General features: G+C 47.3%; 7 protein-coding genes across 7 annotated transcripts; 4 read left to right on the top strand and 3 right to left on the bottom strand.

Moving 5' to 3' along the window:
- Positions 1–320: 320 nt before the first annotated feature.
- N7481_013396 (uncharacterized protein) lies at positions 321–1,124 on the top strand (the record flags this gene model as incomplete). The annotated part of the gene is made up of 1 exon (XM_057272615.1): positions 321–1,124. One exon carries the CDS (start codon positions 321–323, stop codon positions 1,122–1,124), a length of 804 nt encoding a protein of 267 aa, XP_057115247.1.
- A 2,765-nt stretch (positions 1,125–3,889) lies between these two features.
- N7481_013395 (uncharacterized protein) lies at positions 3,890–4,767 on the bottom strand (the record flags this gene model as incomplete). Its single annotated transcript, XM_057272614.1, has 3 exons — positions 3,890–3,945; positions 3,996–4,589; positions 4,671–4,767. 3 exons carry the CDS (start codon positions 4,765–4,767, stop codon positions 3,890–3,892), a joined length of 747 nt encoding a protein of 248 aa, XP_057115246.1.
- Positions 4,768–6,699: 1,932 nt separating this feature from the next.
- On the top strand, positions 6,700–7,533 carry N7481_013394 (uncharacterized protein; the record flags this gene model as incomplete). The annotated part of the gene is made up of 1 exon (XM_057272613.1): positions 6,700–7,533. The coding sequence occupies one exon, from the start codon at positions 6,700–6,702 to the stop codon at positions 7,531–7,533; it is 834 nt and encodes a 277-aa protein (XP_057115245.1).
- Positions 7,534–12,940: 5,407 nt separating this feature from the next.
- Positions 12,941–13,877, bottom strand: N7481_013393 (uncharacterized protein; the record flags this gene model as incomplete). The annotated part of the gene is made up of 4 exons (XM_057272612.1): positions 12,941–13,030; positions 13,081–13,381; positions 13,471–13,766; positions 13,830–13,877. The coding sequence occupies 4 exons, from the start codon at positions 13,875–13,877 to the stop codon at positions 12,941–12,943; spliced, it is 735 nt and encodes a 244-aa protein (XP_057115244.1).
- A 1,952-nt stretch (positions 13,878–15,829) lies between these two features.
- N7481_013392 (MFS transporter) lies at positions 15,830–17,463 on the top strand (the record flags this gene model as incomplete). Its single annotated transcript, XM_057272611.1, has 2 exons — positions 15,830–16,497; positions 16,566–17,463. The coding sequence occupies 2 exons, from the start codon at positions 15,830–15,832 to the stop codon at positions 17,461–17,463; spliced, it is 1,566 nt and encodes a 521-aa protein (XP_057115243.1).
- Positions 17,464–18,275: 812 nt separating this feature from the next.
- Positions 18,276–19,874, bottom strand: N7481_013391 (alpha/beta hydrolase; the record flags this gene model as incomplete). Its single annotated transcript, XM_057272610.1, has 2 exons — positions 18,276–18,339; positions 18,745–19,874. 2 exons carry the CDS (start codon positions 19,872–19,874, stop codon positions 18,276–18,278), a joined length of 1,194 nt encoding a protein of 397 aa, XP_057115242.1.
- Positions 19,875–21,739: 1,865 nt separating this feature from the next.
- On the top strand, positions 21,740–22,769 carry N7481_013390 (NAD-dependent epimerase/dehydratase; the record flags this gene model as incomplete). The annotated part of the gene is made up of 2 exons (XM_057272609.1): positions 21,740–22,151; positions 22,207–22,769. The coding sequence occupies 2 exons, from the start codon at positions 21,740–21,742 to the stop codon at positions 22,767–22,769; spliced, it is 975 nt and encodes a 324-aa protein (XP_057115241.1).
- Between the last annotated feature and the right edge of the window lie 1,968 nt (positions 22,770–24,737).

The following is a 24,737-nucleotide window of genomic DNA, read 5'->3' as shown; positions in this document are numbered from 1 at the left end:
TGTTGCCCCTCAAAATTCGCACATAATGGCTGATGACTATCTAGCCCCCGTCGATTTCATTGATCGCAGTGACTATCGCCCCGGCTCAGAGCGTGAAGCTTTGGTCAAGCTTCAATCAAAAGGGTTTTTTATCCGCCAGCCCCCCTAAACCCCATGAGCTCAAAGAAGACATTACACCTGAAGCATGCTTATTCCAAACAACCCATATGGGAGCTCCGGTCGTGGACACAAGTCGCTGGAAACTCATAGTAGACGGGCTCGTTGAGCGTCCGTTCTCCATAAATTTGAGACAATTACGGCAGATACATCACGAATCAGTCATGTCGTTCCATGAGTGCTACGGAAGCCCGCTCACGGATCCAACGAAGAATGTCTGGAGAATTGGGAACGTCGAATGGAAGGGAGTCCCGCTACGGTATCTACTTGCAATTGCACGGCCAGATCGTGCGAGGGGATATTTTGTTTGGTCCGATGGGCTGGATTCAGGTACATTCGCTGGTGTCTCTGCGGACCGATACCAAAAAGACCTGCCGATTGAAAAAGCTCTATCAACGGAGGCTCTGGTGGCATACGAAATGAATGGCCAGCCTCTGGGTAAGGAGCGCGGTGGACCGGTGAGACTGGTTGTACCAGGGTGGTTCGGGACGAATTCGACGAAATGGCTATGTCGCTTGTCTGTGCAGGAGACGAGGTCCCCTAGCCCATTCACGACAACTTTTTACAACGAGATTGATCCCGCGGATGCCTCGGGAATACAGAAAAGACCTGTATGGAAGGTTGAGCCTAATTCGATGATAGTGCGGCCTTGTCCGGAAGAACGATTTTTCTGTCCTGGTTATGTTGAAGTTTGCGGTCGTGCGTGGGGCGCGGAAGAGATTGTGCGAGTTGAAATTAGTACTGATCAAGGACACATATGGAGTGAGGCTAGTGTGACGCCTCGGAAGCAGTTTGAGTGGCAGTTTTTTCGCTTTCAGTTATTTATTCAGGACAACGGAAGGTATACCATACAGGCACGAGCGACGGATAGATTGGGTACTCGGCAGCCGCTGTCCCGGCGTCGAAATCATGTACCGATAGTGCACATCCAGGTAGAATCTAAAAGAGTTCCTAGGTTAGAGAGCTAGAAGAATTTAAGTACCTTGTGAACACTGGGAGCTGGAAGAACTCAATATTGACGTAAGCCGGATCTGGCAGTTGTTCTGCGGCTGGACGTGGCCCCAAGACACATCTATAGGAGGCTTCGTAGCCTTGTGAGAAGACCAGCGGAACGTATAAAACGCGACGGAGCTGTGGTAGCCCTGGGACATGTCTTGTATTTAAATGAACCAGAATAGATGTTTTGGACATATGTACAGACAGGGGAATCCTCGGCAAGCCTTCCACGAAGGTCAAGGAGGCAGCTACTCTTTTCCACGGAATTTAATGGGCACTCTCCTCGCTAGATCGACCTTTAAATCAACGATATCAAATCACTGGTAGCTCCCGACAACATCCAGGTACGGCTCCACTCTGCTATATGAGCCATATCAGGCCCGCATACAGTATCCCTTCATCCAGCCGGAGTGACTCGGTCACTCGAGAAACACCGTAACTGAGTCAATAGTAAACCCTGTTATATGGGCGCCGATGGGATCCAAAAACCGAGTCTCTGCTTGCGAAGCATTCTCGAATGTGGACCTGGCCGTAGTCTCTAAAAGTCTCCGGAGCCAAAGCAACCAGTTGATCGATCATGGACTCATATAATCGGCACAGAGGACACCAATGAACTTGCCTTCAAACCAGTGCTAAGCCGCATGTGTCCTGTTCGCAGCGAGGTTGCCATATCGACTTAATCTTGGGGCTGCCTGTTTCGAATCGTCCTGAGGTGCAAGAAGGCGTTTTGGGGCTTTTGGGGGCCAGGTCGAGAGATGAATTTGTATCATCTTATAACGGGCAAGTGGATTAGTATTTTCTCCGAAATGAGGGTACCAAATTTCGCAATTCCTGAGTCCTTTGACTCTGGGGCAGTGATTGAGATATGCGTCACCTACAGACCGTGCCCGTCACCCGATGCCCAGGTGAGCTTTCCATGGAATTTTTCCAGGCGTGATCTTCCGGTGATGCATTCCAGATTCCAGCTCTTGCTGTCAACTTTACCAAGTCCGGGCCGGATGTTTGTCCTCGCCGAATGATCTCATGGATACAAAGTGCCGTTGATGCAATCATTCATGTCCGACGAACACTTTCTGCCAGAATCCAGGCCTTCCATGTCGCATCCTCAAAGTGTGCGTGTGAGCGTAATCACCCCCGAGCGGTTTAGACATATTTGCTGCTAATATGGGCATACATCATACATCAACAGTTGGTCAGACCAAACCTGCAAGGTAGGTATGAGCTTTTCAGTTATGGATCGCTGACGAATAACACCATCAAACAAGCATATTATGAGGTATACAAGGAATGATCTTCCTCCGACCAGACAGTATCAGTAGTATCGTTGGATTAGCTTTCATAAAGCCGAGAAGGTCCTTCAAGCTGAGCAGGATCACATGGGTAAGGCATGAAATCCGTATAATCTGTGTACTATCCGGGAGATTGAGGTCTTTGATACACCGATGTAGGTTTTCAACAAGCGTTTGTTACTAGAGGCATCGGTAGCGACTGCAAGAACTCGATCAATAATGCCATGCGGATAAAGCACATCTTGAAGTATCTCGCTCAGATAGCTACCAGTATGCTCTCCATTAACCGGTTGAAAGCCTAGCAATATTTCATGATAGTTCCAATCGGCATCTATGAAAATAGCCCTTAATAGCCATAAACGCGTTTTGGAAAGGAGATGTCCAGCAGTCAAGCGCAACTGAGATTTTTGCACCAATCAGTAACAAAGAGCGAACTTTCTGTACCATTATTTGTAGTCGGCGTTGTGCGGATTTTGGGGAGAGGATCGGAGCCATTCTTTCGAGAGGCGGGCGAAACGAATAAGGTTATGGATCCCTGGGCGTGCAAAGACTTGGAATTGAAGGTGGCACATTGTGATCAAATTGACCTGAAGTTCGCTCCCAGTCATTCATGTTGAAAGCTGTCTTCTGCGGCGAAGGACACTCGGACTGTTTGATAGATAATTTGTATCAGAATACAGTTCTCTTAGGATTCGGATTAAGTAGTATACTTTACCGCAAATTGTATCGATTGCTATGAAGTCTGCTGGAGAGATACATTGTCAGCTCCCTTCTCACAAGATTTACTCTCACGATGCATATTCAATGAATTGAGGGTGCTAGTATGTGATGGGTGAGGAGCAGCCTTCCTACATATTTGACAGATTGTCATTGGCTGCCCAATATGGTAGTGTGCAACCTGGTAAAAGCACTTCCATAGAGCCGATGTATAGTTTGCGTCGAAGTTAACCTTTCGTCGTGGAGGCTGTGGATGAGCACCGGCAGTATGTCGCCACCATTCAATAAACTGTTTTATGTCCATTTCGGAGTAGCGAACCCAGGGCTTCCTAGTACCAGGGCCAACTCGTCTAAGTGTTGATGGTGCAGAAGTAGTACCATGAGGCTGGAATTCTGAAGTGCTTAGCGTAGAGTAGGCAATTTGATTTGCGTTTTGTTGGCTAATCAATTGATCTGGCGTAAGGTGCTCATCGTAAGAGAGGAAACAGCCCGTGAGGCGTTCAGGATACACGATTTGCGATGATGATACCTGCAAAGAAGGGCCTTCCTCAGAAGGGTGTCCGAAAAGCGATATATTAAAGGGATAGGGTATAATAGAATATCACCTAAAGAGATATGGAGGTGTATTTAAGAGCCCACCTACCTGGATAGTGATTGCGATCAGTAGCTAGCTAGTAGCTACAAATGCGAGGTGGTGTACGACCACAATAGTCACAAAGTACGATGATAGATCACTTAGCTAAAGATAGATCTTGTATAACCACGGGAGGGCTGTCGGTATTGTCGGCTGTGTCAGAAGGATAGGAAATTCATCATATATGTAGGTTGTGATCTTACCTCGGAGGGAGCATTTATGCTGCAGATAAATAGAGCCCACTAGTGGCACAAGTTTCGTCTTTTGTAAAGATTCCAAGAAAGGCCTTATGATCTCTTGAAAGCCTTTTATACTCGTAAATAACCTGACCATGTTGGAAATCGAGTTTGGCCAATGGCCGACACCCAGTTGGATCGGTACCGTAGAAATATGTATACAGATCAGCGAAGCAACGTAAAGCACCGGTTGCTGATTTATATGGTCCACCGGAGACGTAATAAGTTCTCGGAATTCTTTCAGGGTGACCGCTAAGTGGTAGGCTGACGCCTTGATATACTTTATCTTCTGATTCAAGTAGAGGTAGGCTTTATGGAGGCTAGCAATAGCCAAAATACCATACATCACGTATTTGTTCAAAGATACCTCTATAGGCAAGATAACTCTCCAGGTGTGACAGATATTTTCGCGCCAAGATATAGTGTTACATGTCATCGAGCCATAGTAATGCATTAATTCCAGATCAAGCGCCCAGTCTTCTGCATTTAGCACAGAAGCGCCGGGCGTCCTAGGAAGGGCCCCCATGAGATCCCATCGACCCCCCGAGTCAAGTTCAAAATCTGGAATTATAGTTCGCTATGGGGGGGTCGCCGCCGGGAGTAGGCATACTGGTCATGGTCTACGAGGTAGGATAGACATACGACTGAAATGGTGTCTGCACCTAAGCCGCCGGAGAAGCACTCGAGGCTGGGGTCGCTTGCCCCTCGACAGGTTCAATATAAATGCATAGAATGGCATGTTTAACACAATTGGTACAGGGATATCGTTTATCACACTATAGAGCAGATCAGCCAAAGGCACCGGAGAAAAGCGGAGTGCAGTTAGGAAAAAAAAATTTAATCGCCGCACCCTACACTCGGCGCAGCCGTTGCGGGACTTACGATGCGACCTTCGCGGCCCCATCCTTAGATCTTAATAATATTCGTTCTTGTTGTGATATGAGGCTGGTGCAGATCAGGAACCAAGCCGAACCATCGGAATTAATCCCGACGTATGTATACGAAGAACCAAGCCGATTGGAAATCAACATGATCATCTCGCTGTATATATAGCCTCATGTTTCCCTCTAAATAAATAACAGACTTCATACCTCTGAACTACAACAGTTCTCACTTGCGCAAGCCGAGCTCGAATGGAGATCGAAAGCAAGATAAATGAACTCGAGTTCGGATACGAGCACAGATACGGATTCGGATACGCGGATCCACTGGATCCACTTTGATCGTTAGCTCGATCCAAGATGCCGCTGTACCCAGCAATTTAAAGGTTTTTTAGGTGGAAGAATTTGTCAGAATTGTGATATACGGTATTAAGACCACAGCCAATGATGAGACAGGATTCAGCTGATTCTGCCACGCTGACCCACTTCATCAGTCCCCCCCCCAAAAAGCGAGTCATTATTACTGGAAACAGCAGGCGGTGGATTGCCAAATTCACCGCCCCTTTCTGGAGGAGGCTGAGGGAACTGAGGTAAGCTGAACCTTTTTTGACAGCTGCTGAGCTGAGTGCCCCCGGTTCCACTACCTCTCTTCATCCCGACAGGCACCCTCAGACACCGAAGTGACTACTCGATTATTACTGAAACGACATCTCACAGTATCACTAGGCACCACTTTCCTTTATCGCCAGTCATGTACGAACCTGTACCGAGGAGGTATAGGAAGACCAATATAACCCGCAGCCGAAATGGATGCATTCCGTGCAGACAGAAAAAACGAAAAGTTAAGCCTACCCCGCAGACGGTTCGAGTAGTTACTGATATGACACTTCGTCGAAATCAGTGTGACGAGGACAGGCCTAGCTGTGGGCTCTGTTCGCGCCTAGGAATCCATTGCTCTTTTCGCAGTCCTCCACTTCGATTTCAAGAGTCGTCTTTCAATTTGGGGCAGGCAGCTGAAGTTGATACTCGGAACCTTGACTACAGTGAGGTACCTCGCGCTAAGTTGTATAATCATCGACGTACCCAGCACGGCACTATCAACAAAGACGTACTCCCGAATCCAACTTCCACCAGGGGCCGCCAACTTCAGATTTTGGCGAGCTTCTCCCAGGCGGACAATCTTAAAGCCCCCACTTCTACGAATTTGAATATTCCTCATAAGCCCGCAATCGCTGTTTCCGACGGGATTTTTCTTCACCAATACTTTTCCCATATCATTAACTTCCTACCTAAAAGCGTTCGACTAGTTGTGTCAAGTGGGTTAGATTTGCCCGCCCTTAGAGAAGCTACGGTTGCCTTCTCTGCCGCTCGATTTGCCTACTCCCTTGGGAATCCGTACCAGCCACGGTCAAAGAACTTGCCACCACCTTTTCTTCAATCGCTGAACTACTTCAGTCGTGCGATTCAATTGGTTAAGCAAGACACCAGCCGGATCGAGGATGTCCTTGCTGCGGTGATTTTCTTCATACTCTTCGAAAATGTAGTTGGGACCGTCAAGACCTTTTACTGCCATTTACGAGGGCTAGAGACTCTCATCCTTCGGCACTACCGTGCTTTATCTGGAACACCTTACGGCCGATTGGTATTGCGTGCGAGTATTTTCATCCGTGCAAAAGGGTTTCTCATTTTAGGGCCGTCGCATGCAACACATCACAGCCAAGTTGCTGACCGAGAGCTCGATCTTCTTGCGCGCCGGATCTGCGCACCACAAGAACTCCTCTTCTCTCACGATGGCAGATACCATCCGTGTGTCAACTATTCTCCTTCTTCAGAGATGCTCAAAGTCCCGCTGCGATGATTTGGATTTATCTCTGCTGAAGGTTTCAACACGTGGAGATGGAGAAGGTTGCATTTCGGGATGCAATGATAGCGAGTCTGAGGTTTACCGGAAGTTAGACGATCTTAGGCAATATGTCGATTTCCTCTTCGCTCAGTCGAATTCGCTATATAATGCGTTCCTTCGATGTACGGGCCATCCAATATTCCAGCGAACCGACCTCAGCTACGCAGAAGATGCCATTCTGCCTATCACATTCGATAGCCGTGAAGACGCAATTGCCTGCGCGATGTATGCTTTGGTACAGGTCTATTGTGACCGCGAAACACTTAGGCATTTGCTTCTCGCGGAGTCTGGAGAAATTACTTTGCCGTTAACTCGGTGGGCTAAAGTGATCCTCGGTATTGCGAAAGGCTGGGACCCATCACGATACTTATACGAGGAGACTTATAACATGAACATAGGATGGATTGTGGAGTTGCTCTGTCTCCGCTGGCCCAACGCTGATATCTTGACCTACATCACTCAAAATCTCGTCCCTGGCCTCAGGATGGCTCGGCCTGCCATGGAAGATACTGCAGGTGCTTTGCTGCTGTTTGATTTGGTATTAGAAATGCTGAAAATCGAAAATGCCCGTGGACGCAAAGTCTTTGCCATGCACCTTGTCCATGAAGATTCTTCCGAGGAAAACGGATTCTTTCTGCCCAATGAGTCGTTACATTTTGTCATCCATGGTTATACTGACGGTGGAAAGTTTTTCAATGATTATGTCTCACAGTCAACTTGAGCTAGAAGTAAATGAAAGGAAATTTCACCTTCATTACCTGCTGGATGCGTCCAAAACCCGGTCATTTGTCGTGCACCAAGCTAGCGTAAGTAGGAGGCCAAACTTACTAGGTAGTAAAGAAGACTCTGTTCGCGAAGCAGAGAGGATGTACAGCACCTCTCAGGCTACGTTCCGTCGCCGCCTGTGCCAATTATACATCTCGCCCTGAGACTAGTGCGAATATCATTAAAATGACACTGTTCAAACAGGTTCCTCTTACGGAACGAATACCCTCTGCGGAATTCTCTTGAAGAAATTCCTAATAAACTATTTATAGGAATGGCCCCCCCGTTGTACCTACTGCTGTAGCCAATGCTGACGAATGTCAACTTCTCGCAATGTATTGCCTTAGTCAAAAGCCTAAAAGTCTGCCGGTTTATATGCCATCGCCGTAGGCTCTTTACCTGGATGGCTGCTCGGCTGCTCGCATGAAAAGCTTGCTTGAAACAATCGATGCGTCGAAAATGCATTCACACGCAGTATGCGCCGAGACGGCCAAGCCGTGGCCTTCGAGAAGGGATATCATTCCATATAAATGCTGCCCGAATCAACTGCCTTGTGGCTGTAGACCGCAGCGACCATGTATTGGCGAACAGATTGACTACTTCCGTAGGCAGCATAGTCAGCAAATGCTGGGTTAAATTCTGGGTTTCCTATGGAATTTCGAAGTGCGTGTTATATGTGATTTGCTTCAACGCTCATAGCGCTAGATGCAAGAAGTAGGTACGAAAGATAGACTCAGTCTCCCGGGGCCATTAACACACTACCAGGGATAGCTTTGGCGTTCACTGGAGCTAGACTTCAGAGATTCTCTAAAACCGCGAATTGTTGTCAAGGCTTCGATTCTGCCGTATGATTGTTACGCGCCTCAACAGAGTGACGGGTTACACTCCTAGCAGATCGCAGAATTTTGCTGAGACGAGATATAAAAGGCCTCCCCACGTCCAACTTTCACACCTCATCCTCATCTACATTTCGTTTGCTTCCTCGCTCCAATCCGCTGTCCAATCATGGTCTGTTTCAATTCGTTCTTACTGATTTTACCGATGAGCTAATACATTACAACCAAACATCAGACTGCCCAATGAGCTTTTGCTGTGGGTTCTGTCGCATTTGGACGGCAGTGCGATATCTGGCCTCGCAAAATCATGCAAAGGCCTTGATTTGAGACTGCAGCCCAGCATCCGGAAATACAACAGCAAATTTCAGAACAGCGATCTGTTGCACCTAGCCGTGAAATACGACGACGTTAGTCTCGCGGAGGCTTTGCTCCAGCAAAACGCCAACATCAATGCATTTTACCGAGGTTAATCTCCTTTAGTGAGGGCGCTAAAATACTCTGCCGCTGCTGCGCGTGACCTCTTGCTTAATCGTCGAGATCTAGACATCAACCTTCAAAATCAAGTGCGGGGGAGCGCCCTGTCGTATGCCATCCTCTACGGAACCTTTTCCGCCGTCAAGAGCGTTTTATAACAACTCAACTCCAGAGTAGACATGAAGCGCAAACATGGCCGAACGACGCTCCACCTAGCAGTCTTCGCAGGTAGAATAGGTTCGTGCATCTGCTACTTTCTAGTGGCACCGCCCCTGATCTACAGGATGATTCATGCTACTCGCCATGGCCCTCTGCATTTCGCTTCAATTGGCCTGTGATAGAAATTATTAAACGATCCGAAGTCCGAGGTACTTTGAGGTACTTCTTAGTGCTCAATCATCATAGGATGCTGAGCTACCTCTTCGCCAAGTAGTATCCTATGGCTCGGTAAATGCTGTGAAACGGCTTCTTAGACAAAAAGGTCTAAACTTGGACATCCAGAACCAGATATGCTATGCCATTCAAAGCAAACGCCTAGAAATGGTCAATCTGATCCTAAGCCATCCCCGTGCCAACGTGAACTGCGAAGACAAAGATGATAATACGCCAATCTAGCAGTCTACTTACTCGTCGTGCGACGGAATAACCGAAAGGCTGTTAGTCAAGAAAGACATCAACGTCAATTTTGTTGGAGGCCGCGGGAGATTCGAGGCGCCGTCTACATTTCTACACCACGCCGCGACCAGATTGGATACCTTGACCCTAATGACAGTCCTCAGACTGGCATCAATACGCCTCCTTTTTCTCAATCCCTCCGGCCTTTCATCGTCTCATATGGGCCCCTCAAGTTCTCTTTCCTCGTTCCTACTTCGCTTTATTCTCATGCCTCGTAGTTGACAGAATACTTCACTGCTTAGTTATCTGAGCCTTCGGAGGAAGTTGCGCAGGATGACGAGTCTTCCTCTGTCACCGAATCGGTGGCGCTTTATATTGGTCATGTGGCTCGTCAGGTCGAGGAGGGCGACGACGTTGCTCAATGAAGCTGTCTTGAAGTCCTCAAGCTCGCCTTGAACGAGCTTGAGCGTGCGTTCGTGCACGCAACAATGCCCACGCTGTGGCAGCGGCTCTGTCCGGAATTGTCTCTACGAAGACCCAGGTGCTGAATCATATATAACGTAACACTCTGACCCTTACTGAGCTACTAAGTAAAGCACGTTTCGGGTGATTCATTGAAATAATAGAATCTACTAAATTAAGTGGCAAATTTAAATGGTATGTTTACAGCCTTGATGCTGTACAATCTCACGGTGTCACCGTTATGGAAATTGCTGTTATATATTCTCGAGGCAATAAATAACGATAACAACTAAGAATGTGGCCAGCCAATGGAGCATTTTTGGTCTAGCCGCCTTATTGCCCCAAACTCGTCTCGACATATGTAAATTAATTTACATGATCAACCCGCCAAGCACATACAGCCTGAGGCACTCGAGATTGGGAGGAAAAGGATGCTAAACCAGGGCGAAGGCAATACATGAAACGGTATACTCGCTTCTAAGTTTTCATATAGAGATTACCTAATACTCCATCAGCGGCACTGTATAACGTAATTCCCGCCCGAGCGAGACACCCGGCCGACCGAGACACCCATCACCATTAGAAAATTTCAAAATCGATTATCTCAACCAACGCCTACCCATTTGACTAAATATAGCGATTTTTACATGAATTGATCCTGTGGCCAATCTCCCTACACCCACTACACCTGGGCGGGGCCCTAGTAGCCGGCCTATTTGCCTGAATAGGCAATTCGCCCTGCGTATATGATTCTACCATAGGTGCTTCTGCTGATAGTTCTAGCTGCGTAGCTAGCTGTAGGCCCTCTTCAACGGTCAAACCCTCTTCGCAGGGTATCTGTTTATGCGACCGATTACGTTTCTGGCGTTTCTTTTCATTTGCTGCGCGTAGATTTGCATTATCCTGCGCAAGCAATGCAGTGTTGTGTAGCGATAGGCAGTGACCCTTAATAAGTTGATCCAAGATAGTTTTTGATGGGCTTGGAGGACTTTTTGACCGTCGTTTTAGCAGATCCTTTAACATAGAAGCTTGTTTGAATAGCTGAGTAACGGTTCTAGGTGTTTGTGGTGTGAATTGGCTAGATCTGCTGCTTGGCCGGCTGCGTGGTGGTGTAGGTGTTCGTATAGAGATATTAAGCTTCGAGAGCACTCTTTCTGCATCAATTGGTACTAAGCCACTGGCTGTGAAGCTATTTTGAATAGTGCTTGATTGAAAGGCTTCTTGCCGCGCATGCTGGTAGTCTTCCAAGAAATCGAATTTATCGATATGATTATATCCCCTGCGTGCAAGATCACTTATAAAGCGACTATATGTACGCTTTAGCACTGCAAAACAGCCAATATCTAGCGGTTGTAGTAGATGTGATGAATGCGAAGGCATACACAGAGGTATGATATTGTTTTCTGCACATAATCGGTCGAATTTAGGCGTAAGGTGGCTACCATGGCCATCAAGAATTAGTAGCCGAAATCGACCACGTACACGTGAATTCGTTGATGGGATAAATAGCTTTTCTAGCCGGCGTAGGCCAATCTCATCGGTAGTCCAGCCATTATTGGATACTTCAAATCGCCAATCGCGTGGTAGATTATCAAACCAACCAGCAATAGCGACTTTACCTTTGAAAATCACACATGGCGGTAGCGAATAGCCATCTGCACAAATTGCTTCAATAGCAGTAACCCATCCACGATTTCCTGGCTGTAGTATCGATCGCCGACTATAGTATTCAGCTCGTGTGACCACTTTCTGTGTAGATATAAGACCCATTGCAAATCCTGTCTCATCAAAGTTGTAGATATCCTCCGCTTGTATACCGTTCTCATCAATAACACGTTGTACGGTCGTGAACCACTCTCGTAGCGATTTTGGATCTTCATTTAGTGCACGCTGGTAGTCGTATCGTCTAGAGAAGCGTGATCGAATCTCATCGCGTCGATTTATAAAGGTTGATGACCAATTCTTGCCAACAGTAGGCGGGGGTAGCTACCACGTGCAGCCAGTAGGATATTAGCCATCTCTCGTACAGTAGCCGGCCTAGGTGCTGCTCCACGTAAATCCATAGAGAGAATCCATTCAACAAGTGAATCTTCTTCTAATTGGGTCAATTTATAGCCGTTTGGGCGTATATCAACGCGTGAAAGGCGTCCTTGGGCGCGGTGGTGTAGTGTAGCAAGCGGTATTTCGTATAGCTTCGCTGCTGCACGAATAGATTTGATACGGCCTTTTTGAAGATCATCAAGGGCTAATAAGATCTTTCCCTCTCGATTAGCCAATTTCTGCGAGGATTCAGAGCGAATTGGTGGCATGGTAGGTGGTTGAAGTTGATGTGTGGGCAGAAAGACGCGATTTTGGATGGGGTGTCTCGGTCGGCCGGGTGTCTCGCTCGGGCGGGAATTACGTTATAATTTTATGCTGCCTGTCATATTGGTGCCACGTTTGCATAATGGGAAATTCGCCACGATATTACGAGGTTGTAGATTCCCAGCCGCAATGAGATCAGATCATAACGAAATTAAAGTAAAGGTCATCAATGAATCATAGATCTATCCCCAGATATTAAGCACTGAGAAACCCGACGAGTGCTGGGCTTGCCCATGGAAGTAGCCTGGCTCTTTTTAGCACTAGTTCTTTTTGGAAATATAGTGAATCAATTCTCATAGTATCCTATGTGTTGTAGGTTCAGAGGTAAGAATTGTGTTATTTATTCAGAGGGAAACATGACGCTATATATACAACGAGAAGAATAAGTGATTGGAAATCAACTTGGTTCTTCGTATACATACTTCGGGATTAATTTCAATGGTTCGGCTTGGTTCCTGTTCTGCACCAGCCTCATATCACAACACTGTGCGCATTAATTTTAAAGATACAAATCGAGATACTCGCGTCAGGTAGTCCGGAACAAGTGAGAAACTCGCTTCTCTCAGGTTATGTACAGTATATTCGAAGAGCCCCGGGACTTGAATCAAATGGCTACCACTTCTCGACATATGGACGGAGATCTAATTCAAAGGCAAATGTCGTCCGTGGCTGAGTGTGCAGAAACCAATACGAGTCCGCAATCTAAACTAAGTCAGTGACCAAACCAATATACCAAATGAACTAATACCTACAGCATCAGGACTCAATTTCCCATCCACGTGTTCATTGGCCCATGCCTTGGTCCGGGGTATGTCAATGATACCATCAATGATGGTATGCGAGACATGCACACCCTGCGGTCCAAACTCACGAGCAAGCGACTGTGCTAACGCACGTAGTGCAAACTTGCCCGAGGCAAAGGCAGCAAAGTTAGCTGAGCCCTTTAGGCTCGCTGTAGCTCCGGTAAAGATCAGAGTTGGCGGATACTCGGAGGATTCACGAGAATCCATCAGGAGCGGGAGAGAGCGTTGAGCGAAGTTGAAAGCACCTTGTCTATTGTACAAATCAGTGCTAACGCCTAAAATTCATATATTTTTGATTCGTTCTCATTGAGAGCAAAATATGGGGGCAAAATAACATACGCTTGAGATGCAAGTGAGGTTGAGTAATCCTGCTTAGTAAGTTCAAGGAATGGCTTTCGGACTAAGCCGCCGCCAGCATTGAACACCGCGGCGGCAACCTTAGACGATGGGTATTGAGCTGCGATCTTATCAAAGGCGGCATTCATGCTCTCTAAGTCTGAGACGTCAGTGCTAATGCCGAAGGCTTGGCCGCCACTAGCATTGATCCCCTGAACGAGTACTTCGAAGCTTTCTGGGTTTCGAGCCAGAACAACAACAGAGTACGCCTTAGCAAACTTTCTGGCGATCGAGGCGCCCTGTGTATTTTGTTAGTGCTGTATTTCTTATATAGAGGGGGTGTATGTATAAGTAGACTGTACTGTGCCAGGGCCAACGCCGGCGATAATTGCGATAAACTTGGAAACCATGATTGATATGGCTATGAAGACTTTCAGTCGAGTGCAATGAACTGGGAATGGAGGGGAGCTATATAAAGATCTCGGGCAGATTACTATTGCCGCGGCTTAGGAATGCAGGGGGGATTGGTCATCGCTCGGTGGATGATATCATCCGCAGAGAATGGGACTGGTGTATTTCCGAATATGAAGTTACAAGGCGTTTATGTCAGGGAAATGTACATTGGCATTGTATTGACTCGTCAGACCCACTGCGGCTAGGTGAGATCCGCAACCTTGCAATGCCCCCTCTTTGTTTTACGTATAGTTTGCCAAGTTCAGACCTGTCGGGCTTGTAATGACTTAGGCATTGTTCCTCAGGAGTCAACCCGACCTTTCCATTCATTTTTGCATGACCCCTTTTTGATTTGATTCCTCTCATTATCCAGCAAAGCCAGCGTATTTTCATAGCTACGGCAGCTCCTTATGTCTTCTCTACTATGACAGCAAGCTGATGCAGTATGGCATTGTATGAAAGAATGGGGCTAATATAACAAGGGTAACCAATACAAAACCAATTAGTTGAACTAGTTGGAGGAATGAAAAAAGCGGATGATGTGAAGACACATTAGGGTGTTCTTGCTTATATGAGTAGGTAAAGGGGGATGGAAAGTCTCGATTCTTGGAGTGTCAGGAATTTCTTAGAACAAACATAGAAATCACGAAACAAATGGAACTAAACCATTCCAAGTGTATTTTACTACCCCATTTTCCTTAACATTAACTAATTGTCGGTCAGGCTAACTCGATTTGCAGAGCAGGTGCGCTAGCACGAACCTTAATTAACCCGCGCCCGTCGGATTGTTGATCCACTGGGCGCTGAACCTCCTATCTTGCCATAATACCTGGTGTTAGCAATGAATTTGAGTGTTGTGCCTGGGCTTCAGCGGCTCTTGTGACTTCATTCTTGTTGGGCGTCCATACTTCAATGCCTTCAAGACGACATTTGGAGCACGGCCAGGGTAAGGCATCAATACCAAATTACCGATACAGCCGAACTTTACTGTTGTATCATTGGACTTCTTGAAGTCACGTTCGCAACAATGGATTCATTTAGCATCGCCGCAGTCAAACAACACTAGATGGCGCCTGAAGTAAAGAGCAGGGGCTTTCGTGTCAAAGCACTCCTATTGTGCTCACCACATAATCTGCTCAATCTATTCCCATAGTTTGCTCTTATAGTACCCGATAAATTATTGAAGGTTCTTCTAGGACGCTGCTACCCCCAAAATGCCCTAAGCGAGTACGTGGAATTCTGTAACTAGTTACCAGAAATGGACATCATCTGAATAAGCAGGTGGCTTTAGATTTGAAATCAACATGGGATCTCCACTTTTTTCTGTGCTTGGTTGAAGCCGAGAGCGACCATTAGACTGGGAAAAGCAAAATATTTCGTGCATTTACGTGCTTTGACTGGTCGATTTGCTAATTTTCATGGGGTTTTGAACCTTTTCCGATCCATATTTATAATTTGGCGCCCCCATCGCCACGCGGAGTCCACATGGTGGCATGGACCGACGGAATACTCCGTAGATACTATCAAGATTAGTTAATCAGACGTATATATACAACAGAAAGAAAGGGTTTTATTGGCCTAACCTATATAGCATGACGTAGCGATTTAATTTGGCACCAAAGGAGGTCTCGGGGGTTGAATGCACCACGGATATAGTGAAGGGGCGAACGACCGATCTTGCAATAGCGAATGAAGTGGGTCTGTACAGCCCTTTTTTTTAATGCAAAGCTTTGAAAACTCTAACTCCGAGGCTTATCCCCTTCTAGAATATCTGCGATGTTATATTGCCCTGAGGGTCCTATGGCCCCTGTCTCGAGAGGTTCATTCCTAACGTTGTTTTCTCTCATATCACACCTTGGCATTGTCGCCGCAATATATCCATCTACTAACATAGGTATTTAGAGCAACCATGAGTTCCCAACCATTTGACTCAACTACAAACACACCTCGCCTTACCATGGAACACAATTCCATTGAGGAAGGCGTCACCAACAATACTATTCATAAAAATAGGACAACAGATATCGAGAAAGTTGTCGACACCACACAGAACCCTGATGACTCCAGCGCAGATCCCAACCTTGTCGACTGGAATGGCAAAGAGGACCCCGAGAACCCTCAGAACTACAGTAATCTGCGCAAATGGGCCATCACATTGACTATGTCTTCCATGACCGTGTGGATCACATTTGCATCCAGCGTCTTTTCGACTGCGACACGTGTGACTGCGAAGGAGTTCAATGTATCGGCTGAAGTAATGGTTCTCGGCACCAGTCTGGTCGTTTTTGGTTTCGCTCTAGGTCCCCTGTGCTGGGCACCGCTGAGTGAGCTATACGGCCGTCGTATCCCACTGTTCTCCGGCTATGCCATCTTCGCCATTTTCCAAATTCCCGTTGCAATGGCCCAAAATCTGGAGACAGTCCTGGTCTGCCGCTTCCTGATTGGCGTCTTTGGCTGTTCACCTCTGGCTGTTGTCGGCGGTGCCTTGGCTGATATTTGGAACCCCGTGGACCGCGCGGTGGCTGTCGCTCTCTTCAGCTCGGCTACTTTTATGGGACCTGTTCTTGGCCCAATCGTGTGAGTACTCCTCAATATATACTTGAAAGACATTCTCAAAGCACTTTCCAAAATCTAATATTCTTCAGCGGTGGTTTCCTCACAGATTCATACCTTGGCTGGCGCTGGACCGCATGGATTACCTTAATTACATCCGCCTTCTTCGGTCTGATTGCTCTCTTCGTTGTTCCCGAGACGTACGGCCCAGTTCTCTTACAACGGAGAGCTGCTCGTCTTCGCATTGAAACCAACAACTCAGGCCTCCATTCCTTTTTGGATCTACATAAACCGACAATGTCAGACATCGTTACAAAGTACCTCTTCCGACCCATTCAGATGCTCGTGCAAGAGCCAATCCTGGTTGCTATGACTATCTACCTCGCCCTAGTTTACGGAATCCTCTACCTCTTCTTCGAGGCCTACCCAATATCTTTTGGTGAAATTCGCGGTTGGACCCACACAGGCATAGCTGCCCTCCCATTCATTGCCATTATTATAGGCGTCTTGCTCGGTGCCTGTCTCATCATATACACCACGAAGACTCGTTTTGAGCGCAAATTTGCAAAGCATGGCGAAGTCGTCCCCGAAGAGCGTCTCGTGCCGATGATGATCGCCTCTGTGTTGCTGCCAATTGGTCTATTTTGGTTTGGCTGGACTTCCAGCCCCAATATCTCCTGGGTGCCACAGGTCATTGCCGGTGTGCCTATTGGTTTGGGTATCCTGGTTATTTTCATGCAGGGTCTCAACTACCTCATTGATGTGTACATGATCTTTGCCAACTCGGCCATCGCGGCAAATACTCTCGTCCGTTCGACCTTGGGTGGCGCGTTCCCGCTCTTCGCTACACAAATGTACCGGAATCTAGGTGTACCTTGGGCATCTAGTATTCTGGGTTTTATTACTGTGGCTATGATTCCCATTCCAATTTTTTTCTTTATCTATGGGTCCAGAATTCGCGCTATGAGCAAGTTCAGTCCTAAGTTCTAGGCGATTGATCCTCCTGTCTCTCATTTCCAGGCGCACAATCAATATATAGATCACATTGGGGGCATGCAGTTCACAAGCATTAGTATGATATCATATCTCTGTGGTCAGGTCGCCTTTGATAGAGTAGACCTGTCTCTAAGCCAATGTTTGATTTTGATGAGCGACGGACGATCTGCCTCGACGCTATGAAAAACGCATACCACGTTGGGCTGCATGGGAATGATAAGGAGCTCAAGGATGGATCGTGGTAGAAGGCCTTTGGTCTGGATGAAGATGGAAAGAGGCCTAAAAAGAAGTAAAAGACGTAGGAGTAATAGAATGATGCAGTGGTTATTGATGGTTAAATTTTCTGTTTTAAGATTGTGCAAAGCGTTCATCCGTAGTAGTATATGATATAAAAGCGCCCCAACCGATCGTGATAAATATAGTATATCCCTCTATAGCTTAATCTATATTCTATAAATCAAAACAGAGCTTATACTATAAGAGATAGACAGAGATTATCTTTTAAAAGGATACTAAAAGGTAAGTAGATCCTTTAATAGCTATGGTCTTACTTTCTATACCCTAAACAGATATAGTACTATTAGTAACTACAATAGTAGTACTACCGCCCTAGATTTAAGGTCGGTCACGGTGACTTTTGTCCGGGCATGTGTGAGGGTCTATCAAAAGTATACAGCGGTCAAGCGGTCAGGTATAACGATCTAACAGTGCTGAACGAACGGGGGGGAGGGGCATACTCTATCGCGGGGTGTCTGTTCAGTCCTCTGCTGGAGGGCAATTGTTTTCCTCGAAGGTCTGTACTCGGATCATTGCGTGATGCGGGTTTGGAGGCGGTAGTAGCTACGAGTATATTTTGGAATATTGTTTCGACTATATGATTTGGATCAATGGATGTTTCGATTTTATCACAAGAATTTATAAGGTCTAAATGAGGATCAAATTTCTCCGCAATATTGTCTAAGCGAGCTAAAGCAGTATGGACTTATACATCGTAGACGAATGAGATCAAACACAACCAATCCAGGATGATAGAATTGATTGCAGACGGAATGAACACACTCGAGGGCAGGTTGAAATACCCCCAAAACAGGCCAATACTCGGTGGTTACAATACCGAGATTGCCAAGGTATCCAATTTAAAAGAAATGCGGATCTAGAAGCAACGAATCCCTTGCTAGCGGTAAGTTACCGCTCCATAGTTCTGACAAGTATTAATGGTCCGATTCTCCGCATTAACACACATGCTCGTCCATCCAGTCATGCGCCGCCGCGTACGCGACAATCGCATCGTAATGAAGATTAATGCAGTGTCCAATATTCTCGAGCACGGTGACTGAAAAGCTAGTGGCCGCGGGAAACAGAGACGACACGCGGGCTGGGCCCGAGGTCTTCCCCTGCCCACATTCGCCTCCCGGCCCTGAGCCATCCGAGGTCTCATTGACAAAACAAAAAGTCGCGTCTTGGTCGCCCGTAATCACCGTCACGGGTCCGGAATAGTTGGTCGCAACCTTTGCTAGGCTGGCTGTAGCCATTTCCCCTACAGAAACCGTCTGTTGGATGTCAAAGTCGAGCGCAGACACCCGAGGGTCGAAGGTGCCATTGCGGCCGTAAAACGCCCTTTGTCTGCCAGGCAGGGACGACGTTACCAGATATCCGTCATCCAGGCTGCCGAATCTGACCGGAAGTGCCTCCTTTGCCGGCAGGAGCCCGGTTTCCAAGATGAGCGGGGTGTCCGACTCGGCGGCGTACCCCGTCAGCATAAGGGCATCGACGGCATCGGGGTATGTGGCGGCCAGCTCGACGCCAATCATAGATCCGAGCGAATGGCCGACATAAATGACCTTTTCAAACGACCGTCCGCGGATAATCTGTCCCCGCTTTAGCTGTGCGGCGATCTGGTTGGCCACCGCCGCGTGCAGAGGAATTTGGTCGGTATGGAATGGATTGGGGTGAGAGGAAGCGCCATCACCAGCACGATCGATCGACAGCGTGGCGTACCCTCTTCGAGTAGCAAAGTCCACCCAGGAGTAGAGCCGCGACTGGACGCCCGACATTCCCAGGGCAAACCAGTAGTCTTTGGTGTACGTGATGCCGTGGACGAGCAGTTGAATTGCGTCTCGACGTCGGGAGGGGCCTATTGGCTCACAGTAGCGGGCGCTGATATTGAGCGCAGTGGACTCGTAGGCCCAGGTCGAGCTGTTGGATGTCAGCGCCAGCTCGGACACCAGAGCGATCACGGAGCTGCCATCGGTGAGCACTGAGTCTTCCACTTGACGGTTCCAGGAAGAGACGCGCAAGGGGATGACAAGATCCGAGCAATCAGAAGGGATGTCCCAGGCTTTGCTGAGTGACGACGTAATGAAGAGGGTGCATAGTGCCACCTTCAGATATTGGAAGTTGAACATGGCGTCCCAAATGTTCCGGCTCGAGGGATGAGGCCAACGGACAAGGTGATATCAAGCAGCCTTTATAGACTTCGATATGCCTGCTAACCCCCCTGAGCATAAAAGCAAAGCTCCACTTCAGCTGGTCATTTAGATCCTCAGCTGGCTGCCAATTTCGCCAATAGGGCCCTCTCAAGATCAGATTTTACCTCAGTTCAGATCGGCATATAACGAATATACAAAATACAGCTATCGCTTCTGTGCCATAGGATGTTAGTCCATCTACTAGCACATCAAGATGTCTCACCACGAAGAGTCCATTTATCCTCGACATAGCGCTTCCTACTTGCGCTTGGTTCTAGACCAGGGGTTTCTTACGCCAGACATCCTGCAGCATTTTTTACCCAAGCAATGGTCGCCATCTCATTACAAAGCATTATTCATTATTAGTTAACTAGCCCAAGTAGGCAGGGCGTGCCGCTTTGTAAGTCACGACAGCGCCAGATTAATAATGAGGGGACCCAGGAGATTCAGACCACACAAAAAGCAACGTTAGTTAGTTAATCAACTTACACAGGGGATAATTAATAATTTAGGCATTTTTCGGCCATCCGCGTGTTCGAAAATCATGAATCGAGTGGACCACACTTGGAGTGGAAAGCTTCTCGGTAATGGGAAACCAAGGCCTGGATGTTCAGATTACACATCACCCATTGAATCATACGCAAGCATTATAACTCCATAGTGCTACTACAGCGAACAGGGTGGCCTCCTCAACAAGTGCGGCCCTCCTGCCAACAATGGCCGTTTCCATCGGACTGGGGCGTTTTGAATTCCTCTGAGCTGCACCACCACAATGAACTTTGTGACAAAAAGGAATCCCCGCGATGGTTAATTCAATGGGTATGATCAGACCTCCACATGCTGATAAATCCTGAAGTACAGTAGATACGTTTGACAATGGTGAGAAAGTTTCATCAATCCGAATCAAGGTACACTCTGATGGGGTGCGATGTACAGGAAAGTGGAACCATCAGCATTTGGAAAGAACCAATTTCACTAGCAGTATAATACCATACAGTACAAGCCTTCCTGCTCAATTATCCGCCAATTTCCCCTCATCAATTCTTCAACTCAGTTCACGTTTTCATATTCTCACCTGTACACATTCCATTTAATTGACATCAGGGCTAACAAGGCGCTCGTTTTCAAGGAGATCCCCCAGTGATACCCCGTTCCTGGCCGCTACTACGTTGTTTGATGTTTTTCACTTCGTAACTGAGCTGTAACATGAAGAACGGGTCCAGGGAACACTAGATTAGACCATATATGCGGGAGGCCGGGAGGCGCACCAGTGCGATGTGGGCCTTGCTCACCCTCAGTAGTAGTTTCATTAGATATTCCAAGATCGACAAATCGAGCTAGTTTTCGAGTTCCTCCTAATCGCTGTGATGTCAATTGATGAAACAAGTATGTTTGGAATGATTGCACTGTGCCCCTGAATTTCATGATGCTTAAGGCATAACATCAGGACAAGTTCGCATCCTTTCTCCGGAGAGTACCGAAAATTTCGACGAATGTAAGACGCTAATCCATCCCAATTGCGCGTCATAATCCTCATCGCGTAGTTTCAGACCATGGTTATGTTCTTTCGGCTCGGCATGATCATTAATCATTACCGTTAACTATCTTCGTCTCCGAAAGCTTAAAAACAAACCACAGTATGGCCAGACTTTAGAGATGGTTATTTATAAGAATTATTAATCGGTAATTAGATGTCATCTAATTAATTCTCTCGATCTTGATTTATCAGCGTCTCTTGCCTGGTGTGCACTATATAAATGAGAACACTGAACTGGCTTCCACTACACCAAACAATTCCCACAATGTCTCTCGTCTTAATTACCGGAGCAACAGGCTTTATCGGCTCCCAGGTCGTCCTTCAGACACTGGAAGCCGGCCACAATGTCCACCTCGTCGTCCGTCGCCCTGAGCAAGCCGACAAGCTGCGCCGGATTTTCTCCAAATACTACGAGAAACTATCCTTCGCCGTTCTCCCCGATATCACCGCACCAGGCGGTTTTGAGGAGGCTCTCCAAGGCGTAGACTACGTTATCCACGTGGCCTCACCCATAGCTGGCTCGGGGGAGTCGGATCTGCTTACCCCCGCCGTAAAGGGGACAGTCTCGGTACTAGAGTCGGCGGTGAAGGTTCCGAGTATTCGGAAGGTGGTCATCACGGCCTCGATTCTGTCCATCATACCGTTAACACCACCTGCGGATGGCGCTGTTGTGAAAGGTACCCCTCCTGGCTGCGTTTAATTCCAAGAGTGCGAACCACTGACATTCACAAGAGGAGAACGACTTCGACTTAACATTCGACGCGGAAAGTCCCGCTGCCCTCTCACCAATAGGCCAATACCACGCGAGCAAAATCGCCGCCCACAAGGCCGTGATCGACTTCGTGGCAACCAACAACCCGTCTTTCGATGTGGTGACCATTCACCCCGTCCTCGTCTTCGGCCGCAGCCTCATTCAAGAAACCGCCGAAGAACTATCCGGTAGCAACGGGTTGCTCTTCCAAACGCTTATGTCAGAGACTCCCTTTGGGAAACAATTCCTCGGCGTACACGTTAGCGATGTCGCCTCGGCGCATGTCAGCGCCCTTACGAGAAGCTGTACCACCATCAAGGGTATACAGCCGTACCTTGTTTCGTCTAAAGCGCGCCCGTGGCACGAAGTGCATGATTTCGTGAAGAATCGGTATCCTGGTCTTGCTATCAAGCTGCCTCCGTTGGATACTTTAGGCTACGATGTTGATACAAGCAGGGCGCACCGAGAGCTATGGATTGAGTTTCGAGGCATGGAGGTGCAGATTGCGGACGTTTTGGATCAGCAGTTGGAGTTAAGAGGATAGTGCGTGTCCAGTTAGACAGACTAACGACTACTAGTTTGTGGTGCTGATGTGGTGATACTGTACTTGCGCAGAGTCAGTGGGGCTACAGCTAGTTTACGGAGTTAAATGCAGCTCACATTTCCTACCTGCAAACTACCAGGTCAATTATTTCTATCAAGTAAATCCGGCTTGCGCGATCCTATGTATGCTATGCACGACTATGTCAAGATAGCCAGGCTGCACAAGCTGGCAACTATGGTCTTGGCGGTCCCTACCACCAATCGGCTCGAATTTTCAAGCAGGTAACATCTCGGCCACGAAAATATAAGGATACTCTCACCAGGCTCCGAAAAAAGAGAGTTGACATTGCGGCTGTGTCTATTTATGCCACCGAAGAACCTGGGTTGCTCCGAATGGCTTTTGCGCACCCACATAAAGTGCTGGAAGGGGGACTTCAATAGGGTGTTTCAAGCTATTCAATGATTGACGGTGTTTGATACAAGGTTATGACGATAGAGTGTAATAAACTAAAGTAGTGTTAGTGTGTGATATAATTTACTGTCCCGCGAGCACTCGCGAGTTGAGACTCTAACTTGAGGCACAAGTGGGATGATCATTCTCTAACTATGCGCGTTGGTGCAGCGATTTGTGGCTTCTTTCTGCCTAGAGCGGTTCTCGCATTAGGCTGCCACTACGATCTATTGTCGAAGCAATAAATGACGGTAACAACTAAGAATATAGCCTATGGAGGATTTTCTACTCCGACTTATCTGTCGAATATTGAGATCAATTCCGGAGACCAATTCGAGCGGCCAATTCAGCACTTAAGTTTGACCAACACGAGTGAATTTAGAGGCCCGTCTAACTTCATATGGATCAATTTAAAAATGTTCACATCGTCTATTAACTGCTGAATTAGCCACCAGAATTCACCTAGACCGGCCAGTTCAATCCTGACAGTCAATTCTGGCAACCTATTCAAGAGGTCAATTCAGACCACTAATTTAGACCAATTCGAGAGCATTTTCAAGGTCAATTTAGGTGAGGTTAATAGGTTTGACGAACTACGATTACTGGCCAGCCTTATATAGAGGTCCATACCCTTTACCTTTAGTGAGGAAACTGAATGACTGGGCTAGGTTAAGTCATTCAGCCAAAATTGATATATGTGTGAGAGGGATTGCGCGAAAAGCAACCTCATCCAATTGTATCGAGATCTGGTTTGAGATATGAGCCAATGGACCAAGGGGAACCAATTCCAAAGATGAGTTGAATTGAATTAGTCGAAGAAAGGATGAAAAGAGCGGGTGATGCGAGGACATGTTAGGATGTCCTGCTTATATAAGTAGGGAAAGGGGTGTCGGAAGTCGCGATTCTCGGAGTGTCGAGAATCCCTAGCACAAACAAAGGAACCACGACACAAGTGAAATTAAACCATTCTGCGTATATTTTACGATCCCACCTTCCTCGACGTTAACTACTTATCGGCCAGGCTAACTTGATTTGCAGAACAGGTGCGCTAGCGCGAACCTTAGTTGGACCCGCTCCCATGGGACTCTGTTGCTCCACCCTTGACGTTAACTAATTATTGGCCAGGCTAACTCGATTTGCAGAACAGGTGCGCTAGCGCGAACCTTAGTTGGACCCGCTCCCGTCGGACTCTGTTGATCCATTCGGCGCCGAAACTCGTAAGCGCAATTAAGGTCCATTCTGGCGCATATGATTCACAAAGTAGGTGAGCCAGAGTCATTACAAAATATTTATCGAAACTAGACCTCGCCACGCCCCGCGGGTCACCCAGACCCTTCATGAGGGGAGGGTCGTTGAGGGTGCGACCCAACCTTCAGGGTGATAAAACAATGCAAACAGCAGCAAGTCGCGCGGTGCATAACTTTTGTAGATTCCAGCGGTATTTTTGAGTATCTCACTTACAGTAAATCGTAGGTTTACTTTGTAGCTTTAATAACTTTGAATGCGTTGAATTAAGTG

The sequence above is a fragment of the Penicillium waksmanii genome (genome assembly GCF_028829765.1).
Source record: "Penicillium waksmanii strain IBT 27052 chromosome Unknown utg000011l:1.0-400869.0:1.0-401085.0, whole genome shotgun sequence".
NCBI lineage: Eukaryota > Fungi > Ascomycota > Eurotiomycetes > Eurotiales > Aspergillaceae > Penicillium > Penicillium waksmanii.
Note: the sequence above shows the minus strand (reverse complement) of the source record. Positions and strands in the feature narration are given on the sequence as shown.